We start from the raw sequence: 20,599 nt of genomic DNA, 5'->3' as shown, positions 1-20,599 counted from the left end.
TTTTTACCTTTCTTGGCTTACTTTGAAGCCAAGAAAGGCCAAGTCCACCTTCTGTCCCATTTACTATTGTGTGCATTTTGACATCCTTCTAATCTCTTCCTTGAGCTGTTGCAAATGTTCTCATCTGACAGTGACTTCAGCTCATTCTGTTGGCGAGTTCTGCAGCTCGGAGACCATCTAATTTGGGTATTTCTGAGTGTGAACTGTGCTGCCTGAAGGAACTGAGGAGACCTCGTCCATATATTGTGCTGGTTTTGTTATGCAGAATAGTCTTGCTGGAATGGTCAAGTTTGCAGTTTGCACAAAGAGATGCGTGGTTGTGTCCTGTTCTATACTAATAAAGACAAAATGTCTGTCCGTCAAGAACGCAATAACCAATTGATTTATATCTCATCAGAAAGGTCTTGTATGGGGGAGTGTCATATGAATAATTTTTTTCGGGGATCTCCTATTGTTGATGGGCTGTATTAAAAATCCATTAAATAAATGCTTTAACTAAGTGCCCAAAACAGTATGCATGGTATTTTGCAACAAAGTAGGAACAGAGGTCACACACCCTTCTACAGAGATACAATTATACTAATAAAGACAAAATGTCTGTCTGTGTGACTGTCTTAACTGATTGATGTAGAGACACCAACAAGATTTCTCCCACTGAGGCCATCCACTGAGTCCTCCCAGCAGGAGTCCTCCCAGCAGGAGTCCTCCCAGCAGGAGTCCTCCCAAAAGGATATTTTCAAATAACAAGGGATGCTAACAAATTGAATGGCACATTTTCTTAATCTTAAGGGATAAAGATGCCTAAGAAGCAAAGATCAAGCCTTTCAAGGACAAATAAAAATGCCAAACGAAAGAGAGAAGGCCGATTAAATTAAACTGTTTGGAAGCGTAAGTACAACGGGTACAGCTAGTCATAAATAACTGCTCCTGCAGACACTAGGTGCTTCCTGTTCAAAATCTCAAGACAAAAATGGTGCAGTCTTATTGTTCTCTGTGTGCCATTTCTCCACAGTGCAAAGCTAAGGTTTAGGGTGCTATTTCTGAATTATGGTCCTTTGTTCTGAAATTGAATACTGTAATGCAATAAAAGATACATTTTAAAACATTAATATGGAGCATTGCTGGGCAGGATACTAGGGAAATCCCATATTTCTGTTTTGAATACAATCACCGGATCTTCAGCATCCACCTGAACATACAACACCTGACCTCCATTTAATGTCACATTCAAATTAATGGCATCTCCCTCCTTTCCCCTCCCAAAACGATGACAATTTATGTATTGTTAGTACATGTTCAGTTCTATGCACTCAATGGTCGAGAATTGTTGCAATTATTGAAGACCTCTGTCCTCCTTATTTTCATCCATATGGTTTGTTCTGCATGCTGGAAGATCAGGATTATGATATGACCTACACAATAGCCTGAAATTAATCTGAAAAAAAAGCTTCTTTTGTGTGTACATGACAGGAAAATTCAATGCAAGATACTCAACCTTGTTCCAACTGGATTTTGTTTGGGTTGTGAAGAGCTGAATCTCCAGGGTTTACATTGCAGACTGCCTTGACTGCAGTTGGATGGCAGGGGGTATTAAATTACCTGTCTTGAGTGCATGCACTGAATCTTTATTTCCATCTGAAGTCGGAAGGAGCTTTGCATTAGATCTTTGTACTAGCTTGATTTGAATCTCCTGCTGCTTGGTTCGAGGCTACTCTGAGGTCGAGCAATGGACATTTTGCTCAGAAAGGCAATTGCGACTAAATGATTCCGCCATTTATATTTGACCGAATGCTATGATTTTACTGCAAATTTGCCAGAAACATGAATAATTCACCACTGGAACCTGGGTAAATGATTGCTTCAAGGGTAATACAGTTGATGGAGTTTTTAACTGATTCTAAAGAGTCCTTTAACCTGGTTTTAATAATGGAATGTCAACAATTCAAATCAACATTTGGAAAAATTGAAGATTTTGCATTATTTTCTTATTCCCTCATGGGTTATCTCCACATGCTATGTCTAGTACTTATTGTGTGAGATCTTGTGCATTGCATACCTTTTGGTTTATTTTACCTGTCAGTTCTTCAGTGTTAGATATGAAATGAATAATACATATTGGATTAAATTTAAGATGGGGACTTGCACATTTTTATTGGAGTCTTGGAAGCTGAAATTTGGAAGATGGATCTAAAGGGAAAGATTAAAAAAAAGTTAATCAAAGAATCATATAATTTTTACAGCACAGAAGGAGGCCATTCGGTCCATCATGCCTGTACTGGCTCTTTGAAAGAGCTACCAACTAGCCCACTCCCCCATTCTTAACCCATAGCCCTGCAAATTTTTCCTTTTTGCGTACCTGGAAGTACCCGGTACCTGGAAGTATGTGTACCTCCAAATTGTTTGTAGGGTCCTGTAGCTCAGTGGTTAGAGCACTCGCCTCCAAGTGAGTAACCTGGGTTTGAGTCCCGGCAGGGCGAAATGTTTGTGAAAGTTTCCTTACTCCACACCTAATAATAATCGCACAAGAAAGAAAGCAATAATAATTTTGTCACTCAATCCACGACTGTTTGTGGGACACTGCTGTGCGCAATTTGGCTGCCGCGTTTCGCCCACAAAAATACAGTTGATTCACCTTATTGTCTGTTCTGTGAAGCGTTTTGAGACATGTCGAAGACGTGAAAAGCGCTATATCAAATGCAAGGATTATTATTATCTATCTAATTCACTTTTGAAAGCTATTATCAAATTTGCTTCCACCACTCTTTCAGGCAGTGCATTCCAAACCATAACAACTCTGGGTTGAAAAAATTATCTTCGTCTACCCCCTGGTTCTTTTGACAATTATCTTAAATCTGTGTCTTCTGGTTACCGCGCTCCCTCCCAGAGAAAATCAGAATCTTAGTTGCATGCACGTTGTTAGAAGGCTAGACCAGCCAATATTTGAATTGTGTTGATAAATGAATTGGACAAGATTGAACCTGTGATTAACAGGGAAGAGGTCACAAACATCCCAGAAATGTGATTGAAATCTATGAGTATGGCAAAAAAAGGGGGCAATAAGTTGGTTTTGAGCTGAATGCACTTGAAACTTCATTTTTGATTCCTTCCGGTGTGGATGCTTTAGTCTCCACTCCACATTATAATAATCCCGCATTTGATATAGTGCTTTTCACATCTTCTACACGCCTCCATTACATCTCCATTAAATTGGAGTGCTCGTGTGGATTAAAATTAAAATTTATTTAGACCTTTGAATCTGGATACTATATCAGTGTTCTCACAATCTTCAACTAATTAATATAATAATTATCCTTCCATTTTATGTAACATTTTATCGCTGTTGAGACGCCTCAAAGCACTTCACAGGATTTTATGGTAAAGTCCTGTGACTGATATTGCAGGTGAATGTGGCAGCTACTTTGCACTCACAATGACCCACCACCGTCATGAAGTGAATAACCAATTCTTGGCCAGGAGACCTGGAGAAGCTCTCTTTGCTTTTCAAATAGTGCCATGGGATCTTTAACAGTCACCAGGACAGGCAGACGAGTTGTTGGTTCAGTGTCTCATCCAAGGATGGAACCTGCAACAAAGCAGCTCTTCACCAGAATTCACTGGAATTCAGCCAAGGCTGATGGTGAATGTCTTGTGAGGAATATTACAGCGTTCTGTAACGTGTTCTAAAGGCTTTTTTTTTACCTCTTGGATAAATATGTGTTTATACTGGTGCCAAAAGCAATGCTGCAAAATAAACCCGTCATGTGGGGGTTTTAGTCTGCTTTACCACTGATCATTTGTTAAAACGTTAAAGCTGGATTTCCTGTAGTTGTCAGATACTTGCAGTTCTCATTTTTTCCAGAAAGGCAAAGGTTCAGATAATAGATCAGCATCTGTTTGAATTAATTTGGGACTTCATTGTAGATGGTGTTTGCTGATGGGTATGTGTTTAATTACTGTGTGTGTGTATGTGTGTGTGAGAGAGAGAGAGAGAGAGAAAGAGAAGATATGGAAGAATGGTGGATTAGGATGATTATGCTTGTATATAAAAGCTGAGTTAATTTATACAAAAGTAATAAACTAATTCTTACATTTGAGTAGTGCCTTTCACATTGATTGTTTTGCCTGATTTCTATTGTCATAGTATCTGGAAATGGTAGATCACGTATGGTAGTAACACTGATAACAAGAGGTTTAAACAGCTCCATGTTGGCCTGTAATCCAACCACCAATGTGTAATTTTCACTGCAAGTTGCACTGTTGTTCCAGATAAGCAGAAAATGAGCATTTGCACTCGCACACATGGGCAAATATAAAGTACTTTTGATAGTGGTAGAATTAGGAGGACTGTTGGCTGACCATTTGTTTTAGCTGCCATGGACTGCGTTTCCTGCTGCCACAATTAACAATAGCAGTATAGTATGTCTTCTGACAATTTCTGGAAATCAAATTCTGGTGTGTTATTATAAGAGGAACCAAACGGTTACAGTAAAAGCTGCAGTCTTTGCTGCTGTTGACCCAGTTGAATTGTTTTCTTTCATACTTTCTTACTTAGGGTCAAAGACTTGGATTCTTGGTCTTATGGTCACCAAAAATATATATTTTTTTGGTCAGCGTAAGCTCATCTCTGTGCTTAAGAGTATCCAAACCAAACTAAGATTTCCATGCATTCCACCTATACGTGGGAATCCCAGAGATAGATTGTTGGAATGGATCACTTTACAGCATATTCTGTGAAGCGCTTTGAGACTTCTAGAAGACATGAAAAGTGGAGTGGAGTCCTGTAGCTCAGTGGTTAGAGCACTCGCTTTGCAAGTGAGAGACCTGAGTTCAATTCCAGGCAGAGGGCGAAACCTTGGGCAAGTTTCCTTACTCCACACAGAGCCTAATAATAATCCCTCCAAAACAAAAAACAATAATAAAATTGGTCATTTTCAATCTACGACTGTTTGTGGGACATTGCTGTGCACAATTGGCTGCCGCGTTCGCCCACAAATATACAGTCAATTCACTTTACAGTCTATTCTGTGAAGCGCTTTGGGACGTCCTCCCGACGTGAAAAGCGCTATATCAAATGCAAGGATTATTATTATTATTATTATTAAAAGTGCTATATCAAATGCAAGGATTAATGCGCACTCTCTCCCTGGAGGGATGCATCTTGTTTACCTAATTCTGGAAAAGTGTTAACTGCAGGTTGGCAAGAGCCAAGCCTTGGGGACCCCAGAGAGTGCATTGAGGTACTGCTGGCACCTAACCAGTTAAATCCACATAGCTTGCCATTGATAACACTCTCTGACAAGCTTTCCTGCTGCTTGGGCCCATTTGGGCTTTGGCTGCAGGGTTAACAGGAGTTGAGTGGGATGACTCCCTGCCCCCAGTGACTGGTCTGCCCTTCCAGGTCCTGCCGATAGCTCAGGGCAGACATGCAGTTCATCAGTCTCTGGTCGATTTCAAGATCCTCACACTTCTTTTCAAATCTCTTCAGACACTGACACCTTCCTGCCTCTTTTGCTTAGCCCCCAATCCACAACCTGCTGCCTCCACTGGACTGTCTCCGTCCTTCTGCATGTCCCTCGTGCCCTTAGTTGCCCTCAGCCACTATGCCCGAAACTCTGGAATACTCTTCCTCTATCTCTCCGCCTTGCCCCTTCCGTTCCCATCTTCAGGTCCTTCCTATTCAACCCTGCCTACGGTCACCTCCCCCTGTCTTTGATTACTTTGAAAAATATTTTACTCCAGTGTGTTGGAAATAAGAATTTATGATGCAAAACTGATGAGATATTTTGGGTAATCCTCGCTGAAGAGAATTAATTGCGTGTTCTGGGTATACCAGAGGTAAGTTTCCCTGGGCGCTCCCCGGGATCTTCACAAAGTATGTGGCTGTTCTCGATTTTGTAAGCAGCAGAGCCGAGACTGACCTTTTCTAACATACGGACTGCAGCTGGGATCACTGGACGGCTATCAGGTAGGAATTTTGTAGGAATAACTTGAACCTCGCTCTTCGTGCTTAAATGCCTGAAATTACTGTAATTTGTCTTACTAAATGTGAAGAAAGGAGAGGGGGCAAGTTATTTAAATTTACCACAACACAAAACTGGCCTCAGGATCCACAACTGGCTCAACAAACAGAAAAGCTGACGAGACTTTGCACGTAAGAGTGGACTGCATAATGTATTTGCGCTTCTGCTGTAATAAAACCTTTAGTTGTGTAACAGTATTCCAATACGACATTTCCCCTTACGCTGTGAGTGATGTGACTCCTAATATTTTAACATACGTGGGTAGAGTTCACATGACTGTTGGGTGTTGCTCAGTTGGACTGTTGCTGAAATTGAGCCTGTTGGTGATTCGATTGCACAAAACTATTGTAGGCCTCATTATCTCACTCTTGATTCCTGTTTCCTCTCTGCAGTTACAATATTAATCAGCAAGAGAACAAGTGACCAGAAGCTGCTGGATCCCGACTGAACTGGTTCTGTCTGGTTCTGAATGTAGCCATGCTTCGCTGGTCTATGGTAGATCCCCCCCAACCCCCCCAACCCCCCAGTACTGTATGGACTAGAGGAACTAACCGGAGGGAAGTGATACAACATAATACAAACCTAAAATTGGAGTGTAGAAGAAGTGGAAATTAACGTTCGACTTTTTAGAAACCTGCGTGATATGCTGTATTTGGGTGTCAGTTTGCCTCAATTGATAGCCCTTTGGGTCAGAAGATCGTGGGTTCAAAGCTCCACATTGGGACTTTGATCTTATAATCTAGGCCTCCCCTCCACTGCAGCGCTTGGGGAATGCTGACTGGTCAGAGGTGCCAGAGACGTTAAACTGAGGTGTATGGTCAGGATTCCATGATGCTAGTCTAGAGAAGAGAATTTCACCCAGTGTGACGGCCAGATGATTGATTATTAATTTCATGGCTATTTGTGGGAGTTGCTGTGTGTGAATTGGCTGCTGCATTTAGTAATTCTTGCATTTAACATCTCAAAGCGCTTCACAGGATTTTTATTGTGAAATAGTGACTATTTGTAAGCTAACATAACAACCAGTTTATTCACAGCAATGTCTGAGCAACAGCCATGATGTGAATGACCAATTTGGCTAGGGCGTATTGTTGGTTAGAATTGTTGGCTAGGGCACCCCAACAACAACGTGGATTTATTTTGCTCCCTTCATGTGGGGAGCCTTTCAAAGCAATTAACAGTGGTGTGGTTTGGGGCTGAGCTGGACAGGGAGGGGAGGTGAACAAAAGCACAGTTGAAGAGGAAAGCCTTCAGTAGTTATTTGAAGACAGACAAAGAGGGGCCATCCCAGTGGAGAACCTGTTTTGTGTTGGCATTGTGCCAGGCGATCTTTAATGTCCACCTTGTCAGGCAGATGGAACCCTGATTAATGTCTCATCCAGTTAGCTAGCTGACTGTTGCCTGACAGTGTATTCATTATACAAATGTACTGTCCTTTCACCAATGTGACTTTTTATCCTCCATCTGAAATAATGCCTAATGCCTGCTGGGAGGGCAGTACACTGTTTTAGTAATCTGATCACGCATTGAAATTGAGGAGTGGTGTGTGTACACTTCATCAATTCCATGCATAATTTTAATTTTCAAATATAGGAGGAATCTGAAAGCTTGTCAGGTTTGATTGGCTATCATAGATATTTACTGGAACGTAAAACTTTTTTTTACATAGATTTAGACTATATTTAGCCTGATGACATACCATGAGTCAGTCAATAGTTTAGTGAAGAGAAACAAGCATTCCCAGAGCTAGTAGTTTGGTCGGTGACTATATAGACTGTTATAAAATGTTCAATGAGAGAGGCCAAATCAGCAGCACAGACAGACTCTTGAAATGATGAAGATCATCCTCCAGGTAGGTTTTCTATAAATGAATCGCAGTAAAGCATTTAATTCAAGAAGCTGTTATTTTAAAATGGAAAATCCAAGCTTTTGCATCTTCCTCTCTCGTCCACCCCTGTCCAATTGGTTCTGTCCCCCACCAATAATTTATCTGATCAGTGTGAAAACTGATGAAACGTATCCAAACTACAATGAGGACAGTTGAATGACAGACGTACTGTGGGCTACTAGAGCTTCCTTTGAATGAAGTACTCAGTTGCTTGAGTTATTTAGAAGCAGTATATTCTTTTGAAGCTTGAATTCTGAATGCCAAATTCATCTTCAAAAAGAAAGTTTGGAACTCGAATTCTCTGAAGAATCTCCTGAGATTGCTAGTGAAAAGATCAAAGTGGAAACAGTTGGCAGCAGGCAAAACTGGAGTTTGGAAATCTTGTTTCCATTTGAATGGTTGAATCCTAATTATTCTTTAGTACTGTGAAGGCGATGAAAAGAAAGAGTTAACACGGAGAAGTCATACCATATGAAGTACCAGTTAATCTAGTAAAATTCTATGGACATTTCGAGATACAGATGGATGTGTTATCTCTTTCTTATTTAGTGGGATATCATCGCAGGGTCCACAGCTTTGGCTGAACGTGAAACAAGATGGCACCTGTAAGTCCTAAGAATGGGTCTTTTCTGTTTATCCATGGACCTGAAAGGATGGCTCTATGAGCTCAGGGGCTGTTTTAACACCTTTAAAGAATGGTTGATGGATTCTTAACTGTCACGCCGGTGATGGATCTTTGACCTTACCTTCTGACCTCACTTTGCCATCACACTAAGTATTGGTGGCCATCAGAGAGAGACGCCTGAAAAACGCAGGTGAAGATGACATGTTAGAAGCTTGCTAAGGCACCAACCTCTCCCAGAGAAGGCAATTGATCACTACTAAACTCTCTGAGTTAATTGCTACTTAGTTTATATTTTTAATCTAATTTGTTGTACTGTATATGTTTGAAACCCTGCTGTATGAGGTCTTGGTTTTCCTTAAGTAAACACTTATTGAATTGAACCATTACTGACGTGGTAGTTGTGTCATAATGAATCCTACAGCATGGATCGCTTATTCTTTAGGCCTGTGCAGGTGGGTATTTACTCAGGCGGAAGTGAGATTTCCAATTTTCTTGAAAAAGTGCGACCACTCGACTAACACCATGCAATCGTTTCTCCAGAGAACTTGTGTACTCTGACTAGGTCATGTCAGAGGTATTTTTTTTGTTCAGACAGCTGTCTGCCACATGCAGGAAAAACCCTATCACCATGCATAAGAGTATCAAAACCAGACATTCTTTTTACATATGAACATATGTAACTGGCCAGACACAGACAGCTAATACATAGAAGTTGAATGGTTGGGTGGAGTAATAACCCTCTTTTGAAATTGTGAAATTTTGCATTGGAGCTATTCAATGTGATGGTGACTTGTGGAGTTAAAATGGTCACTGACCAAACTACTAGCTCCGGGAATGCTTGTTTCTCTTCACTAAACCATTGACTGACTCATGGTATGTCATCAGGCTAAAGCACTGACTCATAGTGTGGATCATAGGCTAAACCACTGACTCATGGTATGGGACTACATGACTGATGCATGGTGTGGGATAACAGACTGAGCTATCGACTGATGGCATTATAACTGCGGAGCTTAACACTGACTTGATTGTAACCAAGGCTTTTCTGTACAGTTGTGCAGTGTTTAAATGGCCATTTTCACATTTGGGCAATTGTGAATGCTAGGAAATTAAACATTATAGGGTTAATTCTCCTTGGGTCTGATGCCAGATGTAAGAATGATGACTTACAGACAGCAATAGACAATGGAAACATACGTTTTAGCTCATGGTTAAATTATCTCTTTTGTAAACATATTTTACAAACAGAACATTAGATAAGTGCTTTGCAATCCAGATTCTCTCATATAAGTGAGTTCTTACAGTTAACTTCAAGGACAGCTATGGTGCTATTGTGTATTGAGTGGAGGATAAGTGTAATGAATTCCCTTTCATGAATGTGAAGCTTTCTTCGGCATAGACGGCGGGTGGGGGCTGGGGGGGGGGGGGGGGGGAGTATTACAATAACTTTACGAATCACACAGTAATAATCCTTGCATTTGATTTAGTGCCTGATCACATCTTCGAGATGTCGCAAAGCGCTTAAAAGTATACTGTAAAGTGAGTTGACTGGATATTTTGTGGGCGAAATGTGGCAGCTAATTGCACACAGCAATGTCCCATAAACAGTCATGGATTAAGTGACCAAATTATTAATTTATCAATTTATTTTTTAATTAACATCAAAGAACTTCACCAAATGAAAATAATTGGAAAAGAAGTGAATGGTATATAGGTGAATGCTGCGTTTAATTTGCACCAGCAGCGTCTCACGATGGGATGAGTAGCCATTTAACCTGTTTTTGGTGGGGAGTGGTTGAATTTTAATGTTGGAGCAATATTTGCCTGGATAACTGGGGGAAACACTACTTTTCTGGAAATAGTAACAGGGAAGTCCTTTAATACGCATGCAAATCACAAAGCAGACAGAAACTAGACTTAGGAAGAGAGATGATTAATTGTATAATAACTATTAAATATGAGTGTTGCACACAAACACAGCAGCTAGTGTGTGCCAACAGAGCCAGAAATAATGAGATGCATATCAATTTATTTGAGTTTTTTTCCAGATGAATTTGAATAAGGGAATTACATTTACAATTAAATTTTCATGGAAGTAAAGGGAAATTTAAAATATTTAGAATGATCTTGACATTTTGATACTTCATCTCATCTTCCTTTCTCATTAAACTTTGCACTTGGTGCCAGAAGTAAGAGAACTGTCCTGTGCTATTTTTGAGTTACCGCAAGGCTATGTTGTAATCAGAGTGGGTTTGGTTATGTATGTTGTAGAAGGAATTTAATGCAAATCATGTTTCGCCCACAAAATACAGTCAATTCACTTTCTAGTATATTCTGTGAAGCTTTTTGAGATGACTCGAAGACGTGATAAGGCACCATATCAAATGCAAGGATTATGAGACATTTTAATTTCCTAAACCAATTTGGAAACAAGAATCTTCCAGCAACTTAAAATTGTGAGCATAACTAAGTTCTTGAATTGCATTCTTTGACCTACATCTTTGGTCTGTCGTCGTATTTCCTTTGTGACTATAGGTGCATTGATGTACACCTAAAGATGAAAAAGCAAAACACAATTTCATTACAAACATTGGTTATTTGTCATTAAATGAGTTTGTTGATTGCCAACCTTTCTTGTCATAAAGATTATAAGGGAAAAGTCTTGCTTAATTCGCCGACAAAACATCCAGTCAATGCGCTATATAGTAAACTAGCTGTACCTGTCGCAGCTATGCTTGCAACCAGTTTCATTTAATCGTCCATCTCTCTTTCACTCGGGAATTTTATTTGTCCTTGAAAGGCTTGATCTTTGCTTCATAGGCATATTTATCCCTTAAGATTAAGAAAATGGGCTGTTGTTCACATATTTGCACACATATGCTTTTAGGAGGGCTCCTGTTGAACATGTAGATGCAATGGGTATGCATAATTTTTTAATATAGCTCATCAACGATAGGAGATTTCCCCCCCAAAAAATATGCCCCTGACACTCCCCCATGCAAGACATTTCCGATGAGGTATAAATCATGTATGGTTATTGCGCTATTGGCAGACACACAGACATTTTGTCTTTATTAGTATAGATAGATTCTGTGAAGTGCTTTGAGACATCATCATCGTCATAATAATAATAGAGCCTTATCACTGTTGGAAGCACGCTTCCAACTTCCACTGGCTTCCTATCACTCAGAGGATACAGTTCAAGATCCTGGCCCTCACCTTCAAAGACCTCCATGGCCTTTCTCCCCTCTACCTCTGCGACCTCCTAACCCCCTACTATCCTGCCTGCTCCCTCCGCTCAGTGGGCTCCAGCCTGCTTCATGTCCCCCGCCTCGCCTGCCCCACCATTGACGGGTGGGTCTTCTGCCACTCTGCCCCCACCCTCTGGAACTCCATTCCTCAGTCCCTCCGCCTCGCCCCCTCGCTTGCCTCCTTCAAGACCCACCTGAAGACCGTGCTTTCATCACTGTCTTCCCCACTTGCCCTCCACCCTCCTCAATCCTGACTCCCAGCTCGGTTTCGAAACACTGACTGTCCAGTGCCTTGGGACGTCCTCCTGACATGAAAGGTGCGTTATAAATTTTGTTGTTGTTGGCTCAAAGCGCTTCACAAGAATTAGTGTGAAATGGTATGACTGTATGCTTGTAGGCAAATGGGGCAGAACTATTGCACACAGCAATTTCCCACAAACAGCCATGAAATGAATGGCCAATTTTTATTTAGGGGATTGTTGGCCTGGACACCAGGAGAGAAACACTCTTTTTAAACAGCGACATGGGATTTTTAACGTCCACCAGAACAGGCAGTTTAACATCTCATCCAAAGGACATCGGTTCAAGTTACTAGCATTTAACTGTCGCACATTTATAATCGAACAGAGTAGAGACATCATGAGGTGCAAGTTATATTCATTTAACCACATGGAAAACAGTTCCTGGGCATAGTGTGTTTAATATACACATCTACATCATTATGTTGTCACTCAAAAAACATGTAACAATTGAGTATACTTGTTTTTGATGATTCAGATGAGTAATATTTTAGATGACCATTTCAAGTGTGACTAGAGAAATTTTTACATATAACATGTTTAAATAGCCGTGCACACATCTCTAAGCAAATTGTCAGCGGACGCATGCTTTCTGCTGAAGCTGAGGTGCATTTGAGCCACACCGAGACCCTTCATGAGCCATATGTGGGCTCTGTGGTTCAACACTGCTGTTCAAGCTTTAGATAGCTTGCAGCTATGGTAAAAGGAAATACAACAAGCAACTTCTGGATGAGGATACTTGATAGCTGCCCTTAATTGTGTAATTACCAAACAATGAAATGGAATACTGGATCCTTAATGTTAATTACATAATTAAGGGCACTTGTAATTCCCTCTTTACATGTGTGGTTAGACATGGTTAGCGAAGCTTGCAAATTAGACTCCAATATTTGAACAGAAATTGTACATCCTTGTCAGTGATCAAACATAATTAGTTTTACTTTTCAGAGACGGAGCAATGAATTGCAGTGTGGCAATCTACATTGATTACCCAAATATGTGGAGTCGTATAGCTCAATGATTAGAGCACTCGCCTCCCAAACAAGAGACCTGGGTTTGGTTCCCGGCAGGGCAAAATGTTTGAGAAGGTTTCCTTACGCCACACACCTCTGTTTACCTGGTAGTAAGTAGGAGCCTGGTTGTTAGTTGATTGGTGGATCGCTTTTCCGGGGATAATAAGTCCTTATAAAAATAATAAATTGGTCACTCAATCGACAACTATTTGTGGGACACTGCTGTGCGCGATTGGCTACCGCATTTCGCCCACAAAATATACAGTCAATTCACTTTACAGTATATTCTGTGCCATGCTTTGAGACGTTTTTAATATCAAATGCAAGGATTATTATTGTTGATGGTATTGCGATAACAACTTATATAGTGCCTTTCATGCAAGGTGAAGTCTCAGAGCATTTAGCAGTAGCGGAACGTGACACCAAGCCAGGGAGTGAGGTGACTGTAAGCATAGTCAAATAGTCACAAGTTGTTCATTCAATATCTAACAAATGTAGATTTGTGCCATCACTGGGTGGCATAAGGCACTACTTCTGAGCCTCTTGGGGTTATTGGTGTGTGTTTCTGAGAGTGGTTTCCAGATAATGCCTTCCAGCAGCTGTTATCCCAAACCTCAGAGTTTATTCATCAACTATTCAACATTCATTTGCAGAAGGCTAGCCATTTGATATTCTTGAAGTCCATATCCGTTGCTGTGAAGAGGTCTTCTCAACATCAACAGTTGAAGGATTCTGAGATGCTACACCTGTGAAGGGTGCTATATAGATTCATAGATTCATAGAATGTTACGGCACAGAAGGAGGCCCCTCTCGACTCTCTTCCCCCTCCTCGCTCCCTCCCTTCCCTCCCCTCACCCTGACCATTTCCCCCCTCCTTGCTCCCTCCCTCCCCTCCCTCACCCTGACCATTTCCCCCCTCCTTGCTCCCTCCCTCCCCTCCCCTCACCCTGACCATTTCCCCCTCCTCGCTCCCTCCCTTCCCTCCCCTCACCCTGACCATTTCCCCCTTGCTCGGGTCATGACCCAACTGTGCAGCGCCTTGGGACGTCCTCCTGACGTGAAAGGCGCTTTATAAATGGAATTTTGTTGTTGTTGTTGTTGAGGCCATTTGGCCCATCGAGTCTGTGCCGGCTTTTTGACAGAGCGTCACTTTCACTAACCCCAATCACCAGCTTTCTCCCCATAACCCTGCAAATCCGTCTTCTCCAGATACCTATCCAGTTCTCTCTTAAAAGCTGTTATCGAATTCAAGTCGGGTCTCCTTGGAGCTGAACTGGCTCTAAGGCGACATGCTTGGCACTGGAATGTCGGAATCGAATCTGTTCTCTGTCTCAGTAGTCCGATCCTGAGCCAGGCGGATCTGCAGCATTTCAAAGCACTACTGATGACAGCACAGCCAGCCCGGCTCATCAGTGGGACCTGGAATGGCAGACCAGTCACTGGGGCAGGGAGTCATCCCACTTAGCTTCTGCAGTTAACACTGCAAGCCAAATCCCTAACAGGCAGGGTTGTCCTAGCTGGATAAGCAGAAGGGAAAATTTGCTCGACAGCAAGATCAATGGCACACTATGTGATTTTAGCTGGTTAGACTCCTGCAGCACCCCAACCCACACTCTGGGGTTGGCTCTTGCCAACCTGCACCTAACACTTTTCAGGAATTGGGTAAGCAGGATGCCCCCGTCCAGGGAGAGAGCGCACTCCATTCCAACAATCTATCTCTAGAATTTCCATGTGTAGGTGGGAGGCGTGGAATCTCAGCTCGGTTTGGATACTCGTAAGCACAGTGATGGGATTCCGCGTATATCAAGCATGCGGCTGACCAAAAAAAAGCAAATTGTTGTTATCCAATCAAGCTCCTCATATGGCTTGTGCTCACTGTGAAGCTGATTCTACTCCAGGGTGTTGAGCTACAGGTTAATGCAGGCCAGGCTGGAGCCCACCATCCCTGCAGCTGCTTCTCTTTATTTTGATCATGAATCCAGAGTTACTGCTACTTTTCTAGCCACTGATTTTGTTGGTAGGAATTGGGAGCTGAATTTTCATGGATTGGTGTAGGAGACTAGAATTCAGTAAGAGCTGGTAGTATTGTAATTATGATTTATTATTCTTCCTGAGTGGAGTTTGATGATTTCTGATTTGATAAATATTATAATAGGCAAATCTTTGTCAAGTTTCTGCTGTCTGAAGTCTGATTGCGTCTTTCGATGAGAGAAATACACAATGAGGAATCCATAGAAAGTTGCCTTTGTTTCCCTTTCTCAACTGGAGCAAGTAATTCAGTTCCCATATGCATGCTCTTTAAATCCATTTATATATTTCATACACAAATGTACAGTCAGTCCACTTTACAATATAAACAGGAGTTGCTGGGAACACTGAGCAGGTCAGGCAGCATCTATGGAGAGAGGAAAGTGAATTAGTGTTTCAAAATTGACCAAAGGTCATCGACCTAAAATCTTAACTCACTTTCCTCTTTCCGTAAATGTTGCCTGACCTGCTGAGTGTTCCAATGACTTCTGTTTTTATTTCAAATTTCCAGCACCTGCAGTATTTTGCCTACTTTACAATATATTCTGTGAAGCGCTTTGAGGCGGGTCAACGATGTGATAAGGTGTTATATCAAATGCAAACATTATTATAATGATTTTTTTAATGCATTTACTAACTTGGGAATTCTACTCAATAACTTTGGCAACCTGACATCTCCACAATAATGTGTTGTGGCTGCATACCATTTCTTTGAGTGATTTCTCTCTTGGCAAACTGAAAACTTCTGTGTTGACATCGTGCTAATTTTTCTGGATGAATATTAAAACGTGGGTGTTGCTTTTATAAGTGAGATTTTATTCATTAGATTCCATGGCTGGATTGAAAATGGATCTTCTTCAAGTCTGAAACTAACCCAGTGATTATGCGAGAAATACAATTTTAATACTTTGTTAAAATATTTTCCAACAATTATCACGTACATTTGAAGTGCTGCTTCTTCGGGCTAAAGTTTGTTTGTTTTTTTACAGTGGGTGTAATTCGCTGCCCAGTGTGTCGACAGGAATGCAGACAAATCGACATGGTGGATAACTACTTTGTGAAGGATTCCTCGGAAACGGGGAACAGCAGTAATGAAAAGTCATATCAGGTAGGACTGCCCTTTTTCATTCTGATGTAGAAACCCAAAACTGATTCAACAGAAAGCTTAAATTAGTAAATAGGAAATTGGTAAATGGTTGGGATTGACTAATCAAATGTAGTTTGGACATTCAAAATGAAGTCCTCAGTAAATTAAACAGTAAATATTAATTTGAATGAAATTAACTAATCTTAATTTAAAATGTATGCTCAGTAGATACCAGCTTGTGCTTGCTGAGGGGTGGGGTACACTGTATGAACCGTATATATAGAATTGCCAGATGAATTTAGTAAAGAATAAGGGTAAGTATTGTGTGAAATATTTTTACTTCCTCCTACCTTTATAGATGAGTGTTTTGTACGAATAGGCATAGCTTCCCGTATTCCTTGGCAAGAGTTAAACTGGTTTGCAACTTACCTGCAAAATGGTAGGTGACAGTTGAAAGTAATTGTCAAAATACATCATCTGCAGAAGAGCAAAAAGCTATGGAAAGAATACTGACTTCAGTTTGACTTTCAGGCAGTTATGTCTGAAAGACATTGCTGCCAAAGGAAGTATTTTCTTATTGCGTGCTGGGGATATCATGACTGCTGAGATGGATCAGACATGCTGACATGCATGATCAGACATAGAATACATCAGGGCATTGATGAATGCTTTTCTCAGGCTGTTGCTTTGACATTATCTCCGACACAAATGCGTGAGTTGGAGAAAGCTGTAGATCTTACCCTCTTCTAACTCGTGCCCTTGCTCTTCCAGCTGATAAACCTGGATAGCTCTTTTACAAATGTAGAACCTTGAAAATTCTCTCACCACCAACTGCAGAGGCAAATACTGTGGAATAGGTTGCATAAATCTTGTCAATTGTGCGAGGTGGTAGAGTTGCACTTGTGGTATCACACTTGTGTTAGAGCCAGCTCTAGCCTTGATTTCAGCGGTGTTCTCTGCAGTGGGGTAGAAGATTCCCCAAGAGGGATTTTGTTCAGCCTAAGAGAAAAGGAGAAACTTCAGCTAGGTGCTTACCTGTTTGAATGATACAATTTAAACCTTTTAAAGAGTTAATTTTTATGGCGAAACATTTAGTCCTGAGATGCAAAGGCAATTGGCCATTTTTAAAATAAATTCCCCATTTCCTCCTGGGTAACAGTGAAGAGAAAAGGTAAGACGAGGAAATGTTGTGCCCGCTGACTATGGAAACTTGTGTTCTGACTAACATGCTAATGAGATTGGGCAGCTTGTTAAGTATACCCTAGTTAGGCATCTTCGATTGGCTACAAATGCAGTCCCTAAACTTCACAATAAACTCCTGTGAAGTATTTAAACATCTCAACAGCTTGATCAGGCTATATCATCAGATGTTAAAATTATCATAATAATGCATGAAATTGGCTGATATCTTAGAAAGATTAAGTATAGAATTCCATTCAGAGAACCAAAGTCTTTTACAGTGAAGACTTGGAACATTAGAATATTTTCACTGAATAAATGGAAGTGACTTGCTTTATGTAGGATGAAAGACCTGCTTGAACAAGATGCTGACTCCTATCTCCTGGAGATATGTGATAGCTGTATATGATTTCCATGGAAATGAAATGATTTCCATTCTGGTTATGGTGGAACATTCATTTGTATTGCTCTTTGATCTTTCTCCCTCTCCATATAAGAGGTTCTGATCTCGCCTTTTCCCTTTTTGATAATGAACAACTCAAGGTGATTTCCTTACCTTCAAAACTGGCACAACTTGAAGGTTTCCTGTGCACAAGTTTCAAGTCAGAAAGCAAGGGCTGCCAACATTGCTTCTTGCGTGATGCAAGATTATGCACTATTCCCTGTCTCCACTATTCATTCCTCACCTTCTTGGGTAACCTTTTCCTAGTCATTGAAAAAATGATCCGCTTGGAAGTACAAAGAAAACTTGAACAGCGAAGAAGTCAAATGAGAGAGACTGAAAAAAAAGTATAGAAATATTCCCCCCTTTTGATAAAATCATGAAAGTGTTCTACTTGCAACTTGCTTGTGAGATCTGAAGATCTCATACTAGTGTGTGAGATGGCCGCGGGACCTGTTCAATAGATAGATCTTTCCCAGTGACCTCCAATCCATCCTTGTGGAGAAAGATACATTTTCCTTAAGAGGACCATCTCTGGTGTTAACTAAACTGAGGAAGCAATCGTGCGTTAATGCTGCAGCATCTGTTACATGCTAACATAAGAAATGCTAGACGAAAAAAAAACAAGGTCCATCTAGTTTGCCTTCCATATTCCTGGCGGTCACACGCACATATGTCCCGAACTCCCTATGTACTGTATCCCATAATGTTATTTCCTAAAAGCAAACTATCTAATCTGTGTTTGAAAGAATCAACACTTCAAATCTGCTAAGATCTATTCATTAATTGGTCCTTGGAATACTGATATTTAATTTTGTGTTCACAGGTATGCACAAGCTGTGAAGATAATGCAGAAGCTATTGGATTTTGTGTGGAATGTGTTGAATGGCTCTGTAAAACTTGCATAGAAGCTCACCAGAGAGTGAAATTCACAAAGGATCACACAATAAGAAAGAAGGAAGACGTTTCACCAGGTGGGGAATTAACTCGACCAAACAGCACAACTTTAATTCTGGTCTTCACATGAATCTTCAGCCTAAAGCTGATTTACTGGAAGATACAGTGAAGTTACTGACAGAATTACACCAGTAAGCATAATACACATTCAGAGGCCACAGTTTAATAGTTAAACTTCTTAGATCACTAACTCAAGAAGACTTGCTTGAAGGCCAGGACAGACTGCTGTCAACGTACAATACCACATTCGTTATTAGTTAGATATCCAATAGTGGATACTTAACATTATGTAGAGTCCTGTAGCTTACTGGTTGAAGCATTTGCCTCGAGAGGACATGGGTTCGATCCCTGACAGGGCGAAATGTTGGGCAAGTTTCTGTTTGCCACTGTTTACTCAGCAGTAAGTAGAAATCCAGATGTTAGTCATTTGGCAGATTGCTTTTCCGGGTGTATTAATGCAAAAAAAGATAATAATTTGGTTACTCAATCCATGACTGTGGGACACTGTGGTGCATAATTGGCTGCTGCGCTTTGCCCACAAAGTATATAGTCAGTCCACTTTACAGTATATTCCACAGAATGTGTTTTGAGACTTCTCAATGACGTATTGAGGCGCTATATCCAAATGCAAGGATTATTATTATCACGTAGTGAGGCACTGCAAAGTGCTTCAGCTTTCTAAATGCATTATTTTCATTAGCTACAATGAGCCCATACACGGTCTCTAACTGTGAAATTTGTATAGTCTTATTTGGGTTAAGTTTTCTCTCTTGAACAATTGGCTGGATGAGAGCTAACTTTCTCCAATTGAATGTCAACAAAACAGAGGCTTCCCTGCTTTGCTCCTGTTAATGCCTTGACACCTCAGGCGCTGATGGCATCACTATACTTGGATGCACACCAACTCACTAAACCAATATGGAACCTCAGTGTTTTGTTCGACTCAATTATCCTTTAAACCCCATATCCATCCCTTAACCAGTTCAGCTTTCCCCCATCTTTGCAACAATGCTTGCCTCTCTCCTCGGGCTGCTGAGACCCTTATCCATGCTTTTGAATCATCTCCAGGCTTGCCTATGCTAACTCTCTGCTCACTGGTCTTTCTAACTCTTCCCTCCACAAGATGCTGATGACTCAAAATTCTACAGCTCATGTCATCTTCCCGAACCAGGCTCTGAGCCTATCACCCCTTTCCTCGCCTGACCACACTGGCTCCCCATCCCCAATAGGATTGAGTTCAAGATCCTTGTCCTCATTTTCAATGCCCTCGACTGTCTTGCCCGTCCCTACCTTTGTGACCTTGTAAAACCTTAGCAACTTGCCCTTTCCCTCTGTTCTGCAGACACAAATCTGCTTCACATCCCACACCTTGCCTGCCACACCTTTGGTGGTCGTGCTTTTAGTCTTTTTGCCCCCACTCTCTGGAATTCCATCCCTGAATCCCCTCGTTTTGTCCCTTCCCTCGTCACTTTCGAGGTCCGTCTTATGATCTTTAACCATGCCTTTGGTTATTTTCCCATCTCCTTGGCCCCCACCTCTCTTGTATCCAATCCCCAGCTCGGGTGCAAACGCTCGATTGACCTGCCCCTTGGGAAGTCCTGATGTGAAGGACACTATATAAATGTAATTTGTTGTGGTTGCATCTATAATTGTGTATAATCACTTCGATACCCAGAGGTAATTTTGTCAAATGGGAGATCACAAGATTGAAGGCCCTTTGTCCAATTGGACTCATCCTTCCAGAATATCATCCCGACCATCGTTCCATTACAGCATCAATCAATCAAATCAATCCTGGCCTTTATTTTTA

General features: G+C 41.1%; 1 protein-coding gene across 2 annotated transcripts in view; it reads left to right on the top strand.

Moving 5' to 3' along the window:
* Positions 1-20,599, top strand: part of trim33 (tripartite motif containing 33) — a 76,945-nt gene that overhangs the window by 8,746 nt on the left and 47,600 nt on the right. For both annotated transcript variants that reach the window (XM_042342023.1, XM_007909374.2), the window contains exons 2-3: positions 16,114-16,232; positions 18,659-18,806. In XM_042342023.1, the coding sequence (XP_042197957.1) occupies positions 16,114-16,232; positions 18,659-18,806 (267 nt within the window). The remainder of the gene's footprint in view (positions 1-16,113; positions 16,233-18,658; positions 18,807-20,599) is intronic.

This window comes from Callorhinchus milii, unplaced genomic scaffold, assembly GCF_018977255.1.
Source record: "Callorhinchus milii isolate IMCB2004 unplaced genomic scaffold, IMCB_Cmil_1.0 Scaffold19, whole genome shotgun sequence".
In the NCBI taxonomy this organism is placed as follows: Eukaryota; Metazoa; Chordata; class Chondrichthyes; order Chimaeriformes; family Callorhinchidae; genus Callorhinchus; species Callorhinchus milii.
Note: the sequence above shows the minus strand (reverse complement) of the source record. Positions and strands in the feature narration are given on the sequence as shown.